This window comes from Leptodactylus fuscus, chromosome 5 (assembly GCF_031893055.1).
Source record: "Leptodactylus fuscus isolate aLepFus1 chromosome 5, aLepFus1.hap2, whole genome shotgun sequence".
Lineage (NCBI taxonomy): Eukaryota > Metazoa > Chordata > Amphibia > Anura > Leptodactylidae > Leptodactylus > Leptodactylus fuscus.
In genome coordinates, this window is record NC_134269.1 from 87,432,375 (window position 1) to 87,458,666 (window position 26,292).

General features: G+C 40.3%; 1 protein-coding gene across 3 annotated transcripts in view; it reads right to left on the minus strand.

Annotated features, from left to right (window-relative positions):
* The window catches only part of SHF (Src homology 2 domain containing F), a 195,029-nt gene that overhangs the window by 74,419 nt on the left and 94,318 nt on the right, over positions 1-26,292 (minus strand). For all 3 annotated transcript variants that reach the window (XM_075273693.1, XM_075273695.1, XM_075273694.1), the window contains exon 3: positions 8,291-8,509. In XM_075273693.1, the coding sequence (XP_075129794.1) occupies positions 8,291-8,509 (219 nt within the window). The remainder of the gene's footprint in view (positions 1-8,290; positions 8,510-26,292) is intronic.

Here is a 26,292-nt window from a genome sequence, read left to right on the forward strand (position 1 = left end):
TTAATGCATCATAGCAGCGATAACTTCCATATCTCACACAATACTACACTAAGGCATAATTCCCTAAACATTCATGCTATGGGTATAATAGATGTGGGAAGAATAAAACATTTACTTGACAGATCTGCTTGTGCTTTTTGTTGGCTTTGTAATTCTATGTGACCGCTCAGGATATGAAGGTCAATATTAGCCAAGCAAACAAACAATTATATTGTAGTCTACCACATTATGAGGCTAAAGAGGACCTCTAAATAAATGTTATGTCGTCCTGAAATACTAGATAAGTCAGCAACAGTGGCGTAACTACCACCATAGCAGCGGTAGCAGCTGCCACAGGGCCCGGGACATTAGGGGCCCGGTGACAGCTGCTACCGCTGCTATCATTATGCTCGGAGGTCTTTTCGGACCCCCGAGTATAATGATCGGGGCCCCCTGTTGGTGGAATACTTTCCACCAACAGGGGGCCCCGAAGCTGCAGCAACGGCTGACACACAGGAGCTGCAGCTCTGGCTCCTGTCAGCGCTGCAGGACGTTCTCCCTCACTCCCCCCTTCCTTTCTCTGCTGTCCTCTGCCCACCAATGAGAGGAGGAGGCGGGGCTTATCCCTGCCGTCCAGCACAGAAGAGAAGAGGAAGAAGCTGCTCTAGGAAAATGAAACTGAAGATACGCAGGTACGTACAGGGGTTACTATACTTATTACTATCAGGCATTTGGGGGGATTACTTGTGTTTTAGTAACTCCATGTGCCTCATATTAATAGCAGTTAACCCCATCATCTCCCTCACATTAACCCCTCTTTGTCTCACCATAAGAGTTACTGATATGTGAGACATTTGGGGGTAATAGTAATGAAGATACTTTATTATTACCTCCATGTCTCTCACATATCAGTAACTCTTATGGTGAGGCAGCCAGGGGTTAATGTGAGGGAGATGATGGGGTTAACTTCTATTAATATGAGGCACATGGAGTTACTAAATTGTAATGCACAGGACCAGATTTTTTTTTATCCACAATTTGTCCTGGTATAGCGGTCAGCGGTGACAGTATTTAGTCCTGTAGGGGCCACTAAGGGACATAATACTGTGTGCAGGGGGCCACTATTGGGTATAATACTGTGTGCAGGGGCCACTAAGGGACATAATACTGTGTGCAGGGGCCACTATGGGACATAATAGAGCGCGCAGGAATGCGTAGGAGGGACTCGGTCGAGATCTTCGGTGTCGGGGGGGCCCCATGTCAAAAGTTCGCCACGGGGCCCCGCCATTCCTAGTTACGACACTGGTCAGCAAAGTAGTCATTCTTTTATGAAATGAGGTCTGGCTTTGGCTAGACACCGCTATTATGTTTTCAATTGATATCAACAAGAAAATGACCAGTAAGTGTCTGCACCATAGCTGATTGTTTTAGGAAATATCTGCATGTTTGGGTCATGGGTATCAAGAGCCATGCTCGGTGACAATTGAAATGAGGAGAGTGGAAGGGGCAATGGAAAATTGAGTAGTTGGGTGAAGTAGGAAAAAAGCATACCGTATATACTCGAGTATAAGCCTACCTGAATATAAGCCGAGGCCCTTAATTTTACCACAAAAAACTGGGTAAACTTATTGACTCGAGTATAAGCCGAGGGGGGGGGGGGGGTCGGGGGAGAATGCAGCAGCTACTGGAAAATTTCAAAAATTAAGATGGTCGGAGTTTTTGGGTGCAGTAGTTGCTGGGTGCTGGGGAAGGGGTGGGGGTGTTTTGGTTGTCTGTCTGCCCCTTCCCTGAGCTTGAGGACTGTTTTTTTCCCCCACTTGAAAAACTGTGCTGAAAAATTTGGCTTATACTCGAGTATATACGGTAATATTGATAGCAGCATAAAAAAATGCATAAAAGTTCAAGTCAATTCACACTACCATCATGAGATGACAGCAGCAGACTTACATACAGATAGGATGACTGATACAGCTAGATTCCCCCTATGTTTGTGTCCGACCCATTCACATTTATGTAAAAAAACATGATAGAGGCTTTGTTTTTCATCATGAAAGTTTCCATCATCTTTTTTTTTTTACAATACAGTGATTTTTTTTTTTTTTTTTTACATTAGAGTGTAGATTATGGATGGATGCGAACAACAGTCTAAAATGACTGTAGTGTGAACTCTCTCTCTTAGCTGCTTTCACATACCCATTGTTTGTACTTCTATTAGTCATAGGAACAGAAGAATGTACAAAATGTTAAAAATTGATCCACTGGACAACTGTGAAGTATCTAGTACATTCATTGTCATTTTGCCAGACAAAAAAGTTCTGCAAGTTCTGAAAATTTTTTCTTCTATGATTTTAGATGGAATCTGTGACAAAGACTCCATATCGGAGCCTTTGATGCGGATGTGAACTTGGCTTTAAACCCTTTGGATGCCCACTACTACGCTTCTACAGATACTTTATTACATTTTTGACTTTTAATGACAGGTACTCGATTTTACAGGGCAAGCCAAGCCACATAGTTTTGTACATGTACTGAATGTCTACATACATGATTGGCAAGAAAAATGCTTCTACTAATAAGACTCAAAATCCCCATCCTACATTTACTGGCCTTTATTACATTGGCAGCCTGTGGTTTTCTAATCAAATATAATGAATTGTGACTGTCTCTATACACATGAACGAATATCCCTGAAAGTCGAACAATCTAATTCAAATAAATTTAAGGACATCTTGTTACATCCTTAGGGATAGGGGAGGGCTGGAGGATACATGGAATATTAGTCAGCAATGATGAATGAATGAATGAATGAATGAATGAATGAATGAATGAATGAATGAATGAATGAATGAATAAGCTCAGACTCCACCAATGTAGCACTTGAACCAATATATACTGTAAAATATATAACAGAAGGGAAATCCAGCCACTACCATTACCAAGGATACTTTTGAAATACCAAAGATCCTCTTTTTCTGTGATCTATGTCATATTGAAAATTCGTTTTAGACATTAGGCTGTATAAGAAGTAAATTCACTGTGGCAAAGCAAGGTTTAAGGCGATTTTCTTGCTTTCATGAGTTGCTCTTTTGGAATACATTGTACAGCAGGCTTAGGATTCTATTACAAGGAGATAGAGGTTCACAGCTTATATGCCTATCTGGCAACTGCAGGAATGTATTCTTCTATTTTAGTGGATTAAAGATAGTCAGCTAGTTTATACCAACGCTGTAAAATCCAACAAATGGTATGTAACCAACACTTAAAATACACTTTAAACCATTTTACATCTGAATTTCTTTTAAGAATGATTTAACTAAATTATAGATGAGATTTGAATTTTTTTTTTTTTTTTTTACTTTTTTTGGTAACAGCTCTACCCATGTCTGTGTTTATATCTAGTATTGGAGTTGTGACCCATTTGAGTCTAAAAGAATCCTAAGGCTAGATTCACATGACCCAGTCGGTCCGTGTGTTCACCGGATTTATCGACTTGACCCTCATGCTGGGATTGGGATTCCTAGCTTCCTAGTTATCTGTGATATATGCTGCAATATGCTCTCCTGCATATACTGTATGCATATAGGAGTACTACTCCCAGCATAAAGGTCAATCTGGTAAATCCGGTAAACCCATAGAGAGAGTTTCAGGTGTGAAACTTGGTAGTGAAAATCTAACCAAATAAACTAGGCACATATTAAGAAAGTAGTTTTTGTGGAGAAAAATATACCTTTTCCTAATTGTAGACAAAACCTTTAAAAATAGATATGTTGTATAAGTCATATCTGAAATTTCCCCAATGTGGGACTATTAAAGGATTATCTTATATCTGTGACATTAGAAGAAAGGGAGGTCAAGTATATGCATTGCTTGAACCGCAGACTACAGTAAAATGGAGAATGCAGCCCCACCTCAGGGGTCTTCATCTATCAACAACAAGGCCCCTTTTGTAGCTATATAGTGAAAGGAGAAAGGACCAGGCATGTGCAGGTCTCTTCATTCATGTTTACAGGAAAATAGCTGAGGCTGCCTGCTTGTACAAGTAAATTAAGAGATCCATGCATCCGTGCATTTTAACACATTGGTGGGCCCTGTGCAAAGGTTTCATAAGTGGGCCCCCCATCACCGTCCCCTTCAAGGTTGCCCCCACATTTTCATGTCCCCTTCCAGGTTACCCCCAAAGATTCAGGTTGCTCCAACAGTGTCATGTCCCCCTCAGGTTGCCCTCACTCTTTCATGTCCCCCCATCCCCCAGGTTTCCCCCACAGTGTCATGTCCCCCCACCTCATAGGTTGCCCCAACAGTTTCATGTCCCCAACTATATATATCAAAAACAAACCTTAATACTCTGGACGCTGATGAGTTGTTGCAGCAAGGACCCACTGCCCTGGACAGCAGAACAGCAAATGCAGTACAGTTCCTCTGTCCAAAAGGGGCCCCTGGCTACCATAGGGTCTGGTGCAAGGACATCATTGACACTATGATTAAATTATGCAAGGATGGACCAAGTTGCCGATTTTGCAGTTACAAATCCGGAACAAGAAGGACACGCGCTGAATGGTTAGGTGAATAACGACTTTTTATTGAACAACACACTACACGTTTCGGGCATTCACTCTGCCCTTCCTCAGGTGCAATAGTTCTTTGCCGTCCAGCCAAGAAGCTTCCTCAAAGGTGAGCCTAGATTTGTCTTTATACCCAACCAGTAAGCATACAGATCTACACTACGGTTTGCTCGGTGTCTTTTTTCCTTTTCTTTTGAGATACTATGATTAAATTGGCACTATTCTTGAGATAGCTGTAGGCTTAAGAGGTGGAACCCTTATCTGTTATGTATTTATGACATATCTTACGGATATCATTGTAAATGACTGCACTTGTGCATACTACAAGTCTAAATTAAATTTCTAGGATAGAAAAATGGTCCCACCTTCTCAAGCTCCAATACTGACATCTGGACATAACAGAGTGGATCCTCTATTTATGATCCATTTTCCTCACAGCATAGAACCAATGGAAAGAGTGTCTCCTGTTTTGGTGAAATTGGCCATGGTCAACAATTTACATAACAGCTGGTTAGCAACCAGATTCCCTGTGATCTAGTGTTGTGTGCTAGGTAGTCAACACTACTGGGATTTACCTTGCTGACTTTAGTACCAAGTTATGACAATGTGTATTGTCATGAAAGATGTTGGGGAGGAAAAGTATCATGTTGGTGTATTTCAGTGGGAAGAAACATCACTGTCAGAGATGCCTGGCAATGGCTTACCGCCTTTCCATATTTGTAATAAGTTTTTTTTAAATAAAACAAGTGGCTTCAAAACGAAAGAGACTTTTAAAAACAAGCACATATATGGTTCCCTTTTGCTAAATCCACTCCTGGTTTTGGCTCGAGAATCAAAATTTGTATGGAAAAAAAAAAATGCTGCTTTTCTGCAAGATGTGTCCTCAATCTTCGATCATTTTCCTGTATGGAGTCCAATAAGAAATTGCAGAGATTTTGCCACCTTTGATTCTCGAAGCTACTCTTGTCCAAGAAGATGATTAATTGCTCATTTAGCGACATTCTTTTTCTGGTTGGAGAAATTTCTTTATCATCCGTAATGATCATATTTTGTGTATTGGTGCACACTTGGATCGCTGGCACTTTCAACACAGAACAGACCATTACTAAAAGTACAAAACTAAAAATAATTAGAAGTTTTATATTTGGACTCCCAGGAAATTTAATCACACCCAGACATTGCGTCTACCCACTAAATTGGTTATTGCAAATGAACAATGCCTCTTATTAACAGTGTCTCCAGGAATTAGTCGGTGTAATGGGAGCTAATGAGATTTCCTATTCACTTAGAAAAAGAAAGCTGGAGTCTAACTGGCCAGAACATGTTATTGTCATTTCTGTCAATGACAATTTGGCACAGTCTTAATATCTGCAAAATGAGTTTAGTAGGGGAAAAAATCCATTACAGTAATAGTTCCCCGTGTCCCCACTATAGAACTGAAAAAGAGATAACCAGAAAAGAAACAAATTGTATTTATAACTAAGAGTATGTTGGTCTCAAAGACAACTACTTTAATATGGAGGACATCACAGTGGTCAGTGTATCTCAAAACCTTGTAGGAATATACAGTATAATAAGGGTGCATTCACACTACAGATACGCTGACTGATTCTGAACGTTAAGGGGGAGTTCACACGGAGTAACGTGCTGCAAAATCACGGCTGCAAAATAACGCGGCGTATACAATCCCGGCTCCCATTGAAATCAATGGGAGCGTATACGGTGCTCAAAGTCTCACACGCCGTATACATGCCACATCACGCGGCACGTTACTCCGTGTGAACTCAGCCTAAAACACGGTCAGAATTAGCGCGTTTAAAGCAGATCCCATTCATTTCAATGGCAGCCGGCATACGAGTGCACCCCATTGAAATGAATGGGCTGCTTTTTTCTCTACGAGCGCTCCCATTGAAGTGAATGGGAAGCGCTCACGTGTATGGCTCGCCATGTGAAGGGGCCTGGCGCTCGGCTCATTCCGAGCCATACACGCGAGCGCTTCCCATTCACTTCAATAGGAGCACTCATAGAGAAAAAAGCAGCCCATTCATTTCAATGGGGAGCGCTCATATGCCGGCTCCCTTTGAAATGAATGGGACCTGCTTTATACGCCCTAATTCTGACCGTGTTTTACCGTTCAGAATCAGTCAGCGTATCCGTAGTGTGAATGCACCCTAACTATGGTGTAATAAATGCAGTCAGGTGATCACAAGAAGTTTTACATATTGTAATGTGGTCAATTCCATGATCCCATTAAACAGGAGTCTTAGGGGCCAACCATGCCTGATTGATAGATAGTCTAATAAAAATTAGCCTAGAAATACGGTAATTAATATTACATGATTATGAAAAAGCTCTTCATGTGCCTAACAGCCACTAGACTTACATTTACATGCAAAGTAGTCACAAGTAAAATACCGACTTACATTCAATCCTACCATCTCGCATAAGCACTCCTGAGACTAAAATGACAACATCCTTGGCAAGGAGAATAAACAACAACTTGAAAGTTTGTGACTGTATATGTTAAGTGAAGACATTGGGGCTGATGTACTAAGCTGAAAGTGCCAAAATGGGAGAACAAGAGCAGCAGGAGGAAAAAAGATAGGGGCCCTAGAATATTGACTGCCATAGCCACGGGGAGGCCTAAAAAAGTATTACATCACCAGTTGCAGAGACTCTGTCAATAAACAGTTATTAAACTACGGATATATAAGGTACACTACTCCTCATATATTGACACTGTGTTTTTTGGGGGTTTTTTAGCTCTAGGTAACTACTAGCATATATAATATTTGTTCCAAGTCAATGGTGTCTATAGCCTTCAATAAAGAAATGCTAATAAAATATGAATATGAACACAGACAGACCTATTCATCACACAGAGATAACAATATAGTTATATAATAATTTCCAGTTTTATGACTAGCTTTCCCTAACCAATACATTCATACATTTTATGTTTCAGTTTAATTATTAACCGCGCTCATTCTAAATAATCATAAACTTATCCAAAATTGAAAAAAGAAAACTTTTATGAGTGAAAAAATATGGCTGCTTCTTAGGATGTTATTACATCCTCTACATCAATGACAGAAAACAATAAAATTGCCCAGCATACATTTTTTTTTATTGATACTACTGCTAAACATTTCAGTGCACCGAAACAAAATCTAAGGAATGAACAATGGGGAGAATCAATAAAGACATAGAAAGACACGTACAGTATAAATAATTGGCTAAAAAAGATAAAAACATCATTGACAAGTATTGGACGTGTATGGCAAAAATCTGAAGGAATGAGTTAGATATCAGCCCTAGATTTAAAGATATATTTACCGGGAGGAAGATTGAGACAGGAAGGTAATGGAATCACATACATTATATACAAATACATACACAGACCTATACATCAGGAATAATTCACATAGGCATAGTTTCCAGCAGTAGGGTTGATAAAAATCCTATAAATGGCAGCGGGATTTCTTACGTTTTCCAGAGAAACCTCACCATAAAATGACTTTACATAAAATAATGAACCGCATAAGCAAAGCTGACAAACACAATCAAAGTCACTGTTCAGTCTGTGCTGCTAGCAAGGTCACAACATACCCAATGTGGATTTCTTCTGGCGGACCTTTGTTTTTACATCATATCAATCCCTTGTTAATGGGGCTTCCTGCCATGACCATGGTGTCCTCATATAAAACCTCTTTAGTGTTAATTTGGGTGACTGTACAGTGTCAACTGACCTGCAAATGCTTTAGAAATCCGGTCTTTCTTCCATTCCCAAGGTTGGTCATACTCTTCTGGAGGCCGTTCATCATCTTGTGGCAGTCTGGACTCCCGTGGCCGCTGACCAGATGATTTTTCACCCTCCGATTCTACTCCATTTTCTGATGGTTCGTATGGTGTATCATATAAATGTAAGGGTTTACAAGGCAAATCTTTGGATCCCCTTCTACGAATTTCTGTCAAACAGAAGAATATTGAAAAAACATTAACTTTTATGAATGTGTTATTTATTTTTTCCAATTTTGTATAAAAAAGACGGAACCAAATTGTACAGTTTTTACTGATCTGATTAGAAGGAGGAAAACATAAAAGGAAATCTACAACCGGCAATGAAAGTTTATGCAAATTCATACAACTAAAATGTAGAAGAAAAATAAACTTTACAAATTATTTACTTCTATTTCTCACTTTATTCCCTAATGTATAACATGTAAATGGTGCCTGTCAGCTGCTCCTTCTGTCTGTTTTATAGTATTTGCTATGGAGACTGCACATTATATATTATGTGTTGAGTATATTACTCTCTTGGGTAGGCAGTCACATTTCTACAGAGAAATACAAAGAAATGTCTATCTTGTATGAAATATCACTATTAGGTGGTCAATGGCGACAGGACTGCCTGGTGTGTGGCCAATGGCGACAGGACTGCCTGGTGTGTGGTCAATGGGGACAGGACTATGGAGTGTGTGGTCAATGGGGACAGGACTGCCTGGTGTGTGGTCAATGGGGACAGGACTGCCTGGTGTGTGGTCAATGGGGACAGGACTATGGAGTGTGTGGTCAATGGGGACAGGACTGCCTGGTGTGTGGTCAATGGCGACAGGACTGCCTGGTGTGTGGTCAATGGCGACAGGACTGCCTGGTGTGTGGTCAATGGGGACAGGACTGCCTGGTGTGTGGTCAATGGCGACAGGACTGCCTGGTGTGTGGTCAATGGGGACAGGACTATGGAGTGTGTGGTCAATGGGGACAGAACTGCCTGGTGTGTGGTCAATGGGGACAGGACTGCCTGGTGTGTGGTCAATGGGGACAGGACTGCCTGGTGTGTGGTCAATGGGGACAGGACTGCCTGGTGTGTGGTCACTGGGGACAGGACTGTGGGGTGTGTAGTCAATGGGGACAGAACTGCCTGGTGTGTGGTCAATGGCGACAGAACTGTAGGGTGTGTGGTCAATGGGGACAGGACTGCCTGGTGTTAAGTAATAGGCTAATGACGCTCTCTCAACCCTAGACAGCTTCTTTTCTTGGCTACACAAGGGACTATTTTTTTTACATATATTTTCTTTTTCTTACACTGTGTATACAAAGCAATTAGTTTGCAATTACACAAAATTCAGCAGAACATGCAGATTCAGGGAATCACTTAACAGCTGGTTCTTATAACCAAACTGAGATACTGACCTAGACTGCCATCTCCTCTTCCCATTGTCTTTAATGGCATCTGCATTCTTACAAGTAGAAAGTGTGTCAAAAACTGCGTACTTATGCCGAGAGCCCTAGGCTTCCTATCCCGCTGTTTGGTGGCTTCTTACAAGATGTGCTGAGAATCACAAGAGCCAAACCTGGCCAGAATCAGCCAGTCTTGGAAGATGGTGGGGAAAGGGGAAAAGTACAGTAAGTACATTTTCCTTTCTTTATTTTTATGAGAGGCCGTATATGTGGCAGCAGTTTATTGGGACACTGTTGTATTTTGTATACATGGCATGTGGCGTTATTACATTCAGGGAAGGCAGCATGTGGGGTTATTATATTCAGGGACACAGCGGATTATACCAAGGTATTCAAGGGCACAGTTTTCAGATGATTCTGCACCAAATCTGTCATGTAAAAGCATATACTTATAATAGATAAAGTTTATACTTAGCATATCCCTATATATAACATTTAACAAGCTGATGACACATGGAAATGGATATTTTTACTTGACTTTCAACCAAAGCTCTTCAAGTGTGTATATATATATACTTTCTACTTGTAAGAATGCAGATATATATATATATATATATATATATATATATATATATATTTTTTTTTTTTTTTTTCTTCTATAATACAGAACTACTTAAAAAATATACATTTATGTGAAATGACTTGTTTATCAACTACAATAATTTCTTGAGCACTGAAGGAAAGTGATAGCAATGCTAAATCATCTGCTTATAACTAATAACACACACACAGCATTGCTTTGAAGAATCGGAGGCTGATTCAGGAGTTAATTTTTTTACCTACAATAATTTCCAGCCACATGCTTTCAAGCAGACCTGGAATAGGGCCAAGAATGATGTGTGCTGGTTTCCAAATCCTCCTTAATCATTGAATGCTGGGTATTGTCCCATATTGCTTAAAACCAAAACATCAATAATGACAGAACTGCTCTGGCAATCAGTCTCATCGTGTAACACAAATGTTTGCTTAGGTTTTCTCCCATGCCAGCAATGTATTAACTGGCTATGTGTTCGGCAGATCAATATTATTATGAGATGATCCATCTTCTTCAGATGCTGTAATAGAGATCTGTTTCCAAACCACACCAATTCCCAAGAGCGCCAAGTGACAAGACATTGTTTCCTTACTGTGCGGCGACACAAGACACAGGTTGGAGTAAAACTGGGATTCTATAATGCTAATGATGACAAACTGTTATATAGTGATATATTAAAATGTACTGGGATTTCAGGGAAAAAAAAGATGTGAAGAAGGGATATTCATTTAGTCAGACAAAAATCAAATACAGATTTCCAAAATCTGTATATGCCTGATACAGACCACACAGAAGTAAGAACCGAGTGGCATCAGGTACTGTTACAGGTGGCAAAATATTGTAGATCCAATACCCCTTAGAAGCAATGAAAAATACCACTGTACTACTGCATCCATTGGAACTAGGAAAAAAACCTCTGCATGGCTGTGTATGAAATGTATGAGTGACATGCTATGGCTCTGTATCACTCAAGAAATTGTGTTGTAGAGCCCAAAATACAGCTATTTGTATAAGCCTTTAACCATATGCCAAAGATATAACTTGAAGCTGTTGGGCTCCAATTAGGGTTGAGCCGATCTTCAGATTTTAGGATCGATTTCCGATCATTTTCCATTTGAACCTGATCCCAATTCAGATCCTAATGCAAGTCCCCCCCGGTGTCCACTTACCAGCACAGATCGCTGACACTTCCCGTCCTTCTCGGTCCAGCTCTCTCTCATTTACAGCCCTTCAGAGCGCCGTGCGCGCCCCCTCCTCCCTAGGCTAGTATTAAAGATATTGGGAGTAGGCGGGGTTTGTTGTGGCTTAGGAGAGTGTGGGCAGGTACAGGGCGGGGAGACTCTCCTAAGCCACAAGCTCCGCCTTCCTCCTAGGTCTGTAACACTAACCTGGGAGCAGAGGGGCACACACGGCGCTCTGAAGGCCTGTAAATGAGAGAGAACCGGACTGAGAAGAACAGGGAGTGACAGCAGCAGTGGATCTGTGCAGGTAAGTGGACTATTTTGTTTCTAGTGGACTATACTATTCTGTTTCCTCCCTACTGTGCTACATCTGAGATTTAGATCTCAGATGTAGCAGAGCTGAGTATACGGTAAAGCAGGGACGAAGCAGAAGAGTAGATAGACAAGTCAATGTACAGTAATGTAGATGTAGCAGAGTCCAGAACATGGCACAGCACGGAGGAAACAGAATAGTAGATACTATCTACTGTTCTGTTTCCTCCCTGTTATGCCGTAGAAATGAATGGATGCATCCGGCGCAGGGGGCTAAGCGGCCGGACGCCAGCACAGGCTGTGTGCCAGCTGCATCCATTCATTCCTATGGGAGCGTGCTATTCAAAACGGCAGTTTCGAATAGTACTCGCTCATCTCTAGTAGCTAACATTGTTAGCTTTTCCCACAATGCTTGGCCAGTAGCAAAGTATTGTGGGAAATAACCTCCGACCTCAATCACGCCTAAAAAGATCTGGATTGGAATTCCGATAGCTATCGTGAAATTTACTCGAGCGCCGATCGGAATCCGATCTTTTCCAATCCCAATCGCTCAACCCTAGCTCCACTGCAAAATATGTGGCCCCCACTTGTGCTATCTACATTACTAGTGTCTTCTTATGTTGTAGTGAGGCCTTGTAGAAATTATAACCTCATCCATAATGCAATTTTTGTTTGCTTTTTTGACTTTGCTTTCAGAATCTTTAGTTTTGAGATACCTTTAGGCTAAGACCCCATGTTTCTTGTATATTTCCCTTTCATTTTGTAATCACTCCTGGGTTTGGCTCAAAAAATCAAAACCAAACAAAAAAAAAAACCCAGCATCTTTTCTGCAATGTGGGACCTTAACCTAATTGTAAGTTAATGAGATTTTTCCAACTCAGGTATGTATGGCATATTCATATGATTTCAGATTCAAGTCCCACCTCTGAAAACCATACCAGTCACACAAATAGGGATTTTGTGGTTGTTGTGTATAGAGAGTTAGTCATACCTGCAGAAAATATGTGCTGCAGAAAATCTTGCAGTTATTTGAAAAACGTTATACCCCCCCCCCCCCCCCTCCAGCTTGCCCTCCAGTTTAAGCAGAGTTTATGTACATTTTCTTAGCAACTTTTAAATGTAGGGCTGACAGGGGTTAAATTCCCCACAGATCTCCAGAGTTTCTAAATCGATCTATTCTCTCGCTACACATTCTTCCTGTTAGGTTTGCTCTGAAGGTTTATGAAGCTCAGAAATATAATTCATGTACACCAGATCCACAATAAGGTTGCTTTCAAACAGTGAATTTTTTGCCGAAAAATATTTGCTTTGCTTTGCTATGTGGGGCCTTAGCCTAATCGGACCATTTAATATCCTGTACGATTTACTGGGAAGCTGGAAAAAAAAAGAAAAATCAGAATGGGGTGCAGTTGATGAACTTTGTCATTCAGCTGTATTCTATGGGTCGGTATCATTCTGGGGACACCAAATTTATATAGTTAAAAAAAAAATCCAAAAAAAATTGCAAAAAAACCCCCCATAACACCCATAACTTTTTTTTTTAACATTTATTTCCATGTACGGGGATGTATAAGGCATTTTAATTTTTTTTTTTTTTTTTTTTGTGAGGCCAAGTGTACTTTTTAGATATAACATTTTGGGGAATGTCTGATGTTATGATCACTTTTTATTCAAAGTTTTATGGGACACAAAATGAAAAAAATACAGTGGTTTAGCGCCGATGATGGCTGGTACTGTAGGTAGCTAATGCAGTTAGTCCACATGTACGGCATGGTCCTCCCTGGGACATGAGACTGTATAATGAAAAGCATTTCAGAGCAAACCATTTGATTTTTAAGTATGTGTACTGCATTCCCCAACATCCATATACAGTGGTTCCTCTAGTAAGATGAAGTCATGTTCTTATGATCCTGTACAACCCATTTAGCGTTAATACAAAATATTCAACATAAGATAGCGAACAACAAAGCAACGAGAACTTTCATTCAATGTAACCAATGTATACCAACATAGACAATAGCAAAATACATAACAAATAGCAAAAAAAAAGGCTTCAAATTTAGGAACAATAGTTCTACTTTACTTATGGGTAAATTATTTTTAAAGGTTCAATGCTGACTTTATCATTTTTTATTCATTCCTGGCCTTCTCTCTAAAGCTAGCTTCACATCTGTGTTGGGGCTTCCATTCAGGGGCTCCGCTTGTGGACCACTCGTAGAGAAACCTAATCCACTTAAAGTTATTATCTACGGAAATCCATGGACCCTATAGACTATAATGGGGTCTGCAAGGTTTCCGCCCAAAAAGGGTGAAAAGTGCAGAGAGAAGAGCAATGCTTGCAGCACTTTTCTCTTTGCATTTTTCAAGAGGAGAGGAGAACTGAATTCCCATATGGAGAGCCAAAGCTGGTGTGAACCTAGCCTAATGCTGTTTTTTTATAAATATTTCTGCTTTTCTATTGGTATTTTGCATACATTAACTACAGCAGTTTCCTGATCTAAGTTTCTGGTTCATAGATTCAGAATATTGATGATCAGTTCTTCTACTCAATGTGATTAAAAGCTCCGCAATGCTTACTATCCCGCTATGCCATGTCTGCAGACTTCTCATTATGGATGTAATCATTAGGTATACCAGCAGGATGACGGACAGTGGTCTCTAAGTAAAGCTTTTAATCACTCAGAGTGTTCATGAAATAGTCACTCCAATTAAGGCCCTATGATTGAGAAAACAACAACATTGTATCCCCGAGGTATATTCTGCATTTAGGCAAGTCAGCAAGTCTACTTCATTTAACCAAACTGAGCATTTAGTGCATAATATAACTCCTTGTGGTGGCTAAATAGGTCATTGAAGGTAAGAGCCAATTCTAAATTCTTCTCCAAGCTACCAAGAGAATGAAAATGCCATTATGGAAAGCTTCTAAAGTGAGCGAGCTTTTATCCAAAATATAGTGCAACCGAAAATATACCAACATATATCTATTTTGTTTTCTCTCTGTCCCTTACATTTTTTTTTTTTTGCCAAAAATACTGACTTAGGCCCCACATAGTGGGCACATATTACGATTTTTTTCCTCGGCACTTTTCAAAGAATAGGGAATAGGGCATTTTTTACATAATGAAATATCCAAAAATGCAGCAGTTTTGTAAATCACAGCATTTCCACTACAGTATGTGTATTTTTTTCTGCAATGTGTAAAGGGACTTTGCTACAATCCCATCCACTTTATAGGGACTGTAAAATGCCACGGTTTTTGCCACAGGGTTTCCGCCATGGCCAGACTGAAGTGTTTACATCATGTGGCGCCCCAGCCTAAAATTTATCTGTGCCCTAAAATGTGTAGCACACAGAAATAGCCACCACACTTTTCTCACCTGATCGACAGGTTGGCTTCATGGCGTCTTTTGCCGCCTTTCATAGAGTGGTTTTTAGGTTTTGTTTAATTTCACCAAACTACTGTGGATTTCTCAATGCTTACATCACATACTGCACAGGCTAGTATGCAACTAGCAATATGAATGAAATTTTCACTCAGCTACATTGGGGAAGAGTTGCTGTGCAAGCTCATGAATATTTTGGACTATTCTTAAGACTAAAATGCTATAGTTATTCCTAACTGGTAATTCAAATACAGAACAGTAAGGCCAAAGCCCCACGTTGCAGAAATGCACCTTTTTTTGTTGCAGATTTTGTTGCAGTTTTTTTAGCCAAACCCAAGAATGGCTAGAAAAGGAATGGGAAACCTATAGGAAGTTCTTATACTTCTACCTTCCACTCAATCCACTCCTGGCTTTGGCTCAAAAAAACTAACAAAATCAAGCTGCGTTCTCGCAATGTGGCGCTTTAGCCTAAACGTTTTCTAGCAATTAAGGTATGGGGCGTACTTACAGAATCCTACTAATGTGGAACCACACTACTTCTCTCATGTTACATGACAGATAGCTTTGCTTTGGGTACACAGATGACTTTTTTTTGTGAAATATTCACTTACACTTTTGCAATATTTATCTTTTTTTTTTTTTACAGTCTTCATATGATATGTATTGGTATTATGATATGTATATGTATGTATATCATTTGTATATGATATGTATATTTATTCATATGATATGTATATGGACTAATGAAGCTGTATTTTAGTTGTAAGATAGAATTTATTTTTGTATGACCAATGGATGAAATGCCATAGCTATGGCAGGTGGGCTATCATTATCCATAGGGGGCCTCTTGAGTGTATTTTGGGTTTTTAATTGTCCTAATTGTTTTTCACATGTTTGTCTTTTTGGCATGTTACTAGTTAAGAAATAACTAGTGTTTCTGTGTTCTATATATGCTTATATACATTTCCTGAAACTCTTTCTTTTTAGCAGTACAGATTCCTTAACATATACTCATTGATGACAGATAATGAAGGACAGATTGGATGTTGAAACAGACGTGACAGATTTCCTTGAAATTCTTACTTGTCCTATTAGTTAACAATGGCATATTAGAGAAAAGAACCTGCCAACACTTAGATGCAAAGCACTTGTACGGTAAGTATAATGTAATACCTTATAAACTGCATTATGGAAACATATGTAATACCAGCCAGTAAAAGAAAAGTTATTGTTTTAATAGCTCTTTCCAATCACAGTAAGAGAGATGATAAAGATGATCAAAGCTTATGGGAAAATAATTGTAGTATGTCCTTTACAATGTCATACTTGTTTGTTATAGTACTTCACATTATTGTAAAAAGACTAAAATAATATGGAATGTCCAATCTTATGTCAACTTATATAGATTTATTTATTTATTTTTTAAGTGACATCAGCCCCCTAATGCTGGCTATTTATATCAGATATTTATCTTCTAGCTTGCTAAAATATCCATCAGTATCTGTAGGATACTTGTAGCATGGCATACTGTATATGCAGTTTTTATATCCAAATTATACTATGCATTCTGTAATAAGAATCTAAGAAATGGTGGTCAAACTGCATTCCTTGCTACTTGTTGTCAGGCATAGTCTCAAAAACAAAGTAATTTTTTGAATGTCAAGTGAATTAACTTTCTTATCTAATAGAGATGTCATGTCATGCATGAGCAACATCTATTCTACTGAAGGACTCATGCCTGAACAATTCAGAGTGAAAATAATCTGCACAGTATGGAAAATTGGGTGCGTGCCAGAGCCATCAAACCTCTTATCAGACTTATATGGGTTATAGGACAGTAGGTGGTGTATGAAACACAGCAGTTATAAATGAGAATGGCTGAGAGAAACCAACATCAAATATTTTAGGACACAGATGGCAGACCTAGAGAATTCAGTTTAGTGACAGTTCACAAGACTGGGCTTTTTAAATATTAAAGCTCTGGCATGGGAGCGGACATACCCAGGATCTATTTTGTCTCTTGTGAACTTAGCAAATTGTCGTGTAATGTGTACCTTGATTTCTATTTGTGACTATTGTTGAGCGAGTAGTATTTGATGGAATACCTCACCGGCATAGGAATGCGTGTAATCGGCTGAACACCAAGGGGTTAAACGCATCCAATCTTAGAAGCGTTTAACCCCTTGGTGTTCGGCCGATTACACATTCCTATGGCGGCGAGGTATTCGATCGAATACTATTCGCTCAACAATATTTGTGACCATAGCATCTTTCTGTGCAGTTTTTCAGCTTATCCAAAGGTTTATCCTTATTGTGGATGTCATACAAAGGTCAATAAAGCATATGCCATGCTACTGCCACATCTTCCTCCTGACTGCATCACTTTTAGGCCTACTGCATTTGTTTACTTTGCACATTGTACAACAGATGAGCTTGGTTTTGCAGGTGAGTAATACTCACTTAAATGGGCCTGAACTGCTTACAAGCCATGCAATGAATTAACTTGATGTTACACAGCCTGTAAGCAAGGAGTGCTACTGTCACCTCAAAAAGAAGATCAGTGGGGTCATCAATCCTGAAAGCCTGAAAACTCACCTGCCAGGTTTTCAGCTATACTAATTTTTCTTTTAAAGGGGTTGTCCCATCTCAAGGATCCTATCTATACTGGTGGCTTATGTAAATTGAAGACTTTTCCTAAATATGTTGCTTTAGAAATTCTGCTTTGTTTGCCTGCTATGTGAATTTATTCCTCCCATTGTTTACACTGCGTTGCTATAACCACGGACCTGGGAGATAGGACAAGTGATGTCACTTGCTCAGTGCCGGCAGGACAATCTTTCAGCTAAGTCAGTTATCTCTCTAAGTAAACACACAGATAACACTGAGCCCATTCTCTACAAGAATCTGCAAATTATCTGACCTGCAGAAGTGTTTGTCCAGTTCAGCAGCCTGGCTGATTCACTGTGATGGGAGAACCCCTTTAAACATAGCTTATGAATAGATTGCTAGCTTGCACAACACTAGCAAAGATAATGATTAAATGGTCACTATTAGAGATGAGCGAACACTAAAATGTCCGAGGTTCGAAATCCGATTCGAACAGCCGCACACTGTTCGAACGGATTTCGAACCCCATTATAGTCTATGGGGGAAATGCTTGTTTCAGGGGTAGGCAACATTCGATAAAATCATACTTACCAAGCCGGATGCCTAGGCAGAGTGAATTCCACCCGGAAGAAGACACGGGGACGCAGCGCGGAGAAGACTTCGGAAAGGTAAGAGAAGAACCAGCGTTGATTGGCAGAATGTATAGCATTCTGCCAATCAACGCTGGTTCTGCATCGAACCTTAAACTTCGAACAGCTAGTAGTGTTCGATCGAGTACGAGTATTTCGAATACCGTAGTATTCAATCGAACACCTACTCGATCGAACACTACTCGCTCATCTCTAGTCACTATCTTTTTATCAAACATTGCATAAATAAATAGTAAAAAGTAGATTTAAGAAGCCGTTTAATATGTATTATATAAAAAATTATTTTCACACTTATCTGGGTTTTCCCTCCCCCATCCCCCTTTTAAAATGATATTTTTTTTTCCTAAAAAATCTATTTAGAGTCTCACAAAATGGGTAATCAAATTACATGTGCCCAGCAATATTTCCTCTGAAGCCTTGGCAGCTACTGAGCGGAGTGGCTAGTGAGTTGGGCAATGCCCAGTCAAAGGTGGAAAATATTGGTATTCACAGATGGTTAAAGGGAACCACCCTCATCAGTAAAAAAAAAAAAATCACAGTTTAGGTCCCAGGGAACAAAAAAAAATAAAAAAATCATAAAATATAACTTTTATTAATACTCTTTAAAACTAGTCATATTCAGCTGACTAGAGGTACCTAAAGTACCATAATCACATAACTAATACTAAGGCAACACCAAGGTAACTGGGTACTCCTCACTTGCAATTGTTGATATTGTCACAGCTGGGGGGTCAGGGTTTTGGGAAAGCTGTATCTCCGGAATGGCATGTGCAAGCGAGTTAGGTTCTTATCTTAAACCTTCCCGGACACCTGAAGTATCTGTGTGCCAAATTTGGTGAAGATTGGTCCAGTTGTTTGGTCGCGCATGAAGAACAGACAGAGACAGAAAGGAATTCATTTTTAGAATATAGAGAGATATACAGCGCTGGATCAGCTGATAGGAAGTACTGCTATGCCTGCACCCACAAGTAATCCCCTCGTATGTAAAGCACAGACCTGATATCTACCTAAAGCCGCTCTAATTGCTTCTGGCACCCAATTCCTGTGAGCCTAACACCCAGAGATAAATATATTGCTAATGGTATTGCTTGTATTTCTCAACGCGTTTCCCCTATAAACATAGGATCATTAGGAGCTAATAAACTAATATCAGGGTATAAGGCAATGATTGATGTGAAAACTGCAGTTCCTGAAGCTCTGATGGTGAGCCTTGGTACGGATATATGAGCTCGAGTGGGAAATATTGGTTTCTAAAAAAAAAAAAAAAAAAAATTGCAGGCCATGAACCTTTAACCAGAAGGGGATGTCGCTCACCAATTTCTATACGTTGCCATCTTTATGCCAAAGTATAATGCTCTCTTGTACCTTCACATACTATACTGCCCAAGGTTGTGCCCCAAACACATCGTAATGTCCCTTTCTTGCACCCTTACAGTTTAATATCCCATAGATTCCCGTCAAACAGTATAAAAGCCTCTTATGTACCCCATACAGTATATTCCCACTTAGTGGACACAAACACACACATACACACACAGTATAATGGCCCCCGACACACAGATGAAGTATAATTCCCCCTTTGGTGCCCCCCCACACACAGTATAATGTCCCCCTCAGTGCCCCAACATGGTTGTATAATGGCCCCTTAAGTGCTCCCCAACACAGTATAATGACCCTACCAGTGCCCCCACTTACACAGTAATGTCCAGGTCACTCACTGCTCTGCTCTGGGATTTGATGCCATCACTCAGTGTTCAGTGCTTGTAAGGGCAATATGGGGCAGAATCCCCTGTCTTGTCTATCTATTGTGTGAGAGATGTTGTGCCTGCCCACTAGTCTGCAGAAGGGAAACTTGCTAAAAACTGTGTAACACTAGCCATATAATGGCCAAAAATTATGTTACTTTCCGATGTACAAATACATGGCAACTTTTTATGAAAAGTTATCTAAAAGCTTCAGTACTCTTGAAAAATGAAGGTTTACTGCCCCTGTGGTTTGTAGAAAAGCTTTGGCACTGTAATCGCCATTAGTGCTGGACATCTCGCTGCAAATCCACACCTTAGAAAGGACATTTTTATGTTATAGTAAAATGTTGAAACTATTTCTTAGTAAGCGGTTACTAAATATTATATAGTAAAAGTTAGAACATTATGCCAGAGTCATTAGGAGACCCAACCAAGAACATTAAGGGAGGACAGGACATAATATACATATTTTACACATACAGTAATTATAACCTTCTCACCAAAGTCATTCTGCTAATGGATTATGGGAATTTTATCTTTTGCTGCCTCTAGTACTGCAACATTCTGCACCAATATATAAATCAGCATCTGGTCTTCCATTCCCCTTGCCAGGTCACCCACTGTCATTTCACACAAACCATTTGCAGGCATATTTGTGTGTTCTACGTAGCAGAATAAATACATATAACCTGCTTCAGAGAATACCATTAACCAACAAATTTATTATGCAGATTTTAAGTCATCATCATAAAGTACAGTATCACGCATGTTATTCAGTCGATGATAAGCATAGAGATTACTGACTACAGGAAAGTAGCGCAATCATGTATACCATGCCTGCATAATTGGCAGCAGTGAACTGCAACACTTGGTAGTGCCCACTGCTCAAACAACATCTGCCAACAAATCACAGGCTGGTAATGAAGAGGAACGCAGCACACAGATCACTGTTCCATTGAGACTACCAAGGCAGCACAGAAATTAGACTATGCAATGAGAGGCAAAGAGCTAAGCATCCGAACGACAATGTATTTACACAGGATCCAATAAATTGTGCTAGATCATATATTCCCATGTCAACTAACAATGCTGAAGAAATAAAGAAGAGAAAAGCTTATAAGGCCATGCTGGGAATTATGCAGTGTTTGTCAAGAATACATGTCTATTTTCCTAAACTATATCATTTATATACAGTGTAATACTCTATATTGGCCTCCTATACACAGTAAAATTCTTCACATTGGTCTTCTATACACAGTATTATGCTCCATATACAGTATAATGCTCCATATTGGACCCCTATACACAGTATAAGCAGCTATCCACATGGTATGTTGCCCCATTTGTGCCCTCCCCCCAAGTATTAAGCCTATTTGTGCCCTAACATAGTTTAGTGTCCCACACAGTATTTCTTACCTACTTTGTGCTTTATTTCTGATGACAACTCAGCCTTCATTTTCTCAGCCCTTGGCAAGTACAACTGCCCTCCATAGCTTGGCAGTGAGTGGAGGTCTCCTTTTTAGTATCCCACTGCACTCTGCAAACTAAATCAGGAACACTGGAGAAGGCTGACTGACAAGTACAGTCACATGAACTATGGACAGGATCACTATGTGCAGGTGGCTGAAGGAATGGGGGTGGAGCAGTCAATAGTATTATACAGCACACAGGGATGGGGTGGGAAGGATGCAATGCCACAAAGAAAACCCCTGGGCTAGGCCATGTACCCTTGAAAAATGGAGGGTAGTGTGATCCTTAAACTCTTTCACATTTTACATTCCCACGTTCCAAGGTTCATAGCTGCTTCAATTTTTCTGTGAAAAATTGAACTTTTAGTTATCATCATGTGTTGGGTAATAAAGGTAAATCACCTTTATTAATTTTTGGTGGGAGACGAATGCTGTAATTTTCTAAATTGGATTTTCATGGTGTTCGATCTGCATTAAAATTTGACAATTATGGAAACACCGTACTTATATTGGTTTTATTTGTTACAGCTTTACTAAATAAAAGCTATTTTGTGCTAAATTAACAATTGCCAAAACTTTTTTTGACCTATTTGAGATGGGGCTATGTGAGGCCTCTTTTTGTGTAGCAAACCTTGTTTTTATTTATACAACTTTATGATAATTTGTTATTGTTTTTTAGGCAAGTGGTAACCAAAAAAACATTGATTTGTACATTTTTTTTAAATGGAATTCAATATACAAGGTAAATAACATTATTTTTGGATAGTTTCGACTTATACGCACACAGTGATACCCAATATGTTTGGGGTTTTTGCTTACATATATTCTTTCTCAAGTTTTTAAAGGTTATTTTTACTTTATTATCTGTTTTAGACTTTTCTTTTAAAACTTTTTACACTGTTTAGAAATGTATTTACCAATTACTGGCCTCCTATCTGCTCCATTGATCATGTAAGTATACGAAAAGTGATTGATGTTCTAGAAATGCATGCTATATAGATATATTTTTATATTGGGATATATACGTTTTTATATCTTATTTGGAATCAGGGATTTCTCTCTATTAAAATGACTATATTAACTACAATGTTTGATCATGTATAATAGAGAAAAGAAGAAGTAAAAATGTTTCACATTTGAAATCTCTTTTTATAAGACTATTTGCCATGTCTGAAAGTGCGTGATAATATGGATGTGAAGTGCAGCCAGTTCTGAAATTGCTGGACAAGATGCAAATGTCTGTTATTAGTCCTAATGCTAAGCTTGTGACTCAAGCCACATGGTGACAGGAGGTGATGCTGATAAACGTGAAGAAAGGGTAGCAAATGTTTATTATATCCAACTAAAGGAGAACTCCTAGTAGTGTGTTTAAGGAATACTCCAGCTGTGCCCAGCACTCGGAGGAAGAAGAGGCGGGGATGAAGAAGACGGTGCACCCTAAATGCCCGCCCACAGTGCACAATGCGTAAGTAGATAACATTCTTTTTTAGGGTTTTATTTTAAAACGGGGGCGGGGGTGTAGTTTAATATGACATTTACGGTGCCTGAATAGCCTTTTTAAAGGCTATTCACGCATATGTGGGGCTCTATCAGCATGATTTTGCTGATAGAGCCCCTTTAAACACAATTTTTTTTCTCCCTAACATTTTGGAATAGCCTTAAGAAAGGCTATTCGCCTCCTACCTTGCCTTTTCTTCTCCGCGTCGCTGTTCGCCTGCAATCCTGTTTTTTCTCGGTATGTAAATGAGCTCTCTCGCAGCATTGGGGGCGTCTCCAGTGCTGCCAGAGAGCTCTCCAGTGCCATCTCCATCTTCTCCTGCGACGAGGTCTTCACCACGTCTTCTTACTTCTAAGCCTCGGGCAAGCCAACTGCGCATGCCTGCCGGCCATGAGAGAATGTCCGCTTACAATACTGTGGAAGCTGCAATTTTTCTTGTGGCCGTGGGCATGTACAGTCAGCTTGCCTTAGGCCCGAGGCATAGAAGTAAGAAGACGCCACCAGAAGAAGACGCAGTGAAGACCCTCATCGCAGAAGAAGATGGAGGCGGTGCTGGAGAGCTCTCTGGCAGCATTGGGGACGCCCCCAGTGCTGCGAGAGAGCTCATAGGCTTTATTGGCACGTCCGAATGGATATTTAGCATTGCCAAAGCTTCCCATACACTGCACACTTAGAGAAGACATCTCCTAAATCTCTTTTGCTCATTAAGAAGCAACATCAAGATGAAAGCTATTACACCATAGACCTGAGCAGGGTAGTTGTGGTGGTTCTGGTATAAGATAAATCACCTACAAGAAGCTGCAGCAGTGCCTGTCTGGGTTTCATTCTTTCCAACTGATCACTGCTCTTGCAGATAAAGATTTTACCCACAGCATGCTTTTAAGGTCTCAAGCACATTGGCAAATATGGTCCACAAAATCTGGACATTATATTGCCTGCATTTCCCAAATTCAAGGTGGTCCAGAGGACTCCTCATATCATAGTGATCCTTGTCTTCACCATTCTCTCCTGTCCTGTACCGTATAAAGCAAAACCATATGGAGGCAGGGACTCCTAGCATCATAGCACCCAGACCATGATGCACAGTTATAGGAGTCATAGGCATAGAAGCCACAAGACAGCTATTGTATAACTTCAACCTTTGTCAGTTATGCACAGGAAAATGGATACAATTTATATTTTTATGCGCTATTATTTTTGTGAGATTCCTTGTGAGCTTACCATATAACCTGCATGGTGATTTCTACATTTATCTAGTTAGTTATATGCATGCTGTTTCTTAATCACTACATTATGATTAATGTGTTATAGAATACATACATATAGAAAAAATATTATATTTATTGATATTATTGTAATATATTCACACTTAACAGCGTGCTTTAAAATTAAAATAGAGAACTTAGTAAGAATTTTACGCACAACACAGGGTTGCTAGTAAAATAAAGCAAACCCGCTGCTTGCAGTCTTGTAAATGTCTGGTTTATAAAATGTTTTACAACAAGCCTCTCTCATTTTACTTCACACAAATTTAGTAGGGTGATAAGTGACAATGTTACAAAAGGACAGCAATATGCTGATAAAATAGTTAAAAAGAAGCTTTCACCACCTCCCCCAACTCCAACACTTTGCACCCTTCGACTGTTACTCCACTGATTCTGGCACAGTTGGACAGTAGAGATGAGCGAACACTAAAATGTTCGAGGTTCGAAATTCGATTCGAACAGCCGCTCACTGTTCGAGTGTTCGAATGGGTTTCGAACCCCATTATAGTCTATGGGGAACATAAACTCGTTAAGGGGGAAACCCAAATTCGTGTCTGGAGGGTCACCAAGTCCACTATGACACCCCAGGAAATGATACCAACACCCTGGAATGACACTGGGACAGCAGGGGAAGCATGTCTGGGGGCATAAAAGTCACTTTATTTCATGGAAATCCCTGTCAGTTTGCGATTTTCGCAAGCTAACTTTTCCCCATAGAAATGCATTGGCCAGTGCTGATTGGCCAGAGTACGGAACTCGACCAATCAGCGCTGGCTCTGCTGGAGGAGGCGGAGTCTAAGATAGCTCCACACCAGTCTCCATTCAGGTCCGACCTTAGACTCCGCCTCCTCCGGCAGAGCCAGCGCTGATTGGCCGAAGGCTGGCCAATGCATTCCTATGCGAATGCAGACTTAGCAGTGCTGAGTCAGTTTTGCTCAACTACACATCTGATGCACACTCGGCACTGCTACATCAGATGTAGCAATCTGATGTAGCAGAGCCGAGGGTGCACTAGAACCCCTGTGCAAACTCAGTTCACGCTAATAGAATGCATTGGCCAGCGCTGATTGGCCAATGCATTCTATTAGCCCGATGAAGTAAAGCTGAATGTGTGTGCTAAGCACACACATTCAGCACTGCTTCATCAAGCCAATACAATGCATTAGCCAGTGCTGATTGGCCAGAGTACGGAATTCGGCCAATCAGCGCTGGCCAATGCATTCTATTAGCCCGATGAAGTAGAGCTGAATGTGTGTGCTAAGCACACACATTCAGCACTGCTTCATCAAGCCAATACAATGCATTAGCCAGTGCTGATTGGCCAGAGTACGGAATTCGGCCAATCAGCGCTGGCTCTGCTGGAGGAGGCGGAGTCTAAGGTCGCTCCACACCAGTCTCCATTCAGGTCCGACCTTAGACTCCGCCTCCTCCGGCAGAGCCAGCGCTGATTGGCCGAAGGCTGGCCAATGTATTCCTATGCGAATGCAGACTTAGCAGTGCTGAGTCAGTTTTGCTCAACTACACATCTGATGCACACTCGGCACTGCTACATCAGATGTAGCAATCTGATGTAGCAGAGCCGAGGGTGCACTAGAACCCCTGTGCAAACTCAGTTCACGCTAATAGAATGCATTGGCCAGCGCTGATTGGCCAATGCATTCTATTAGCCCGATGAAGTAGAGCTGAATGTGTGTGCTAAGCACACACATTCAGCACTGCTTCATCAAGCCAATACAATGCATTAGCCAGTGCTGATTGGCCGAATTCCGTACTCTGGCCAATCAGCACTGGCTAATGCATTCTATTAGCCCGATGAAGTAGAGCTGAATGTGTGTGCTAAGCACACACATTCAGCACTGCTTCAT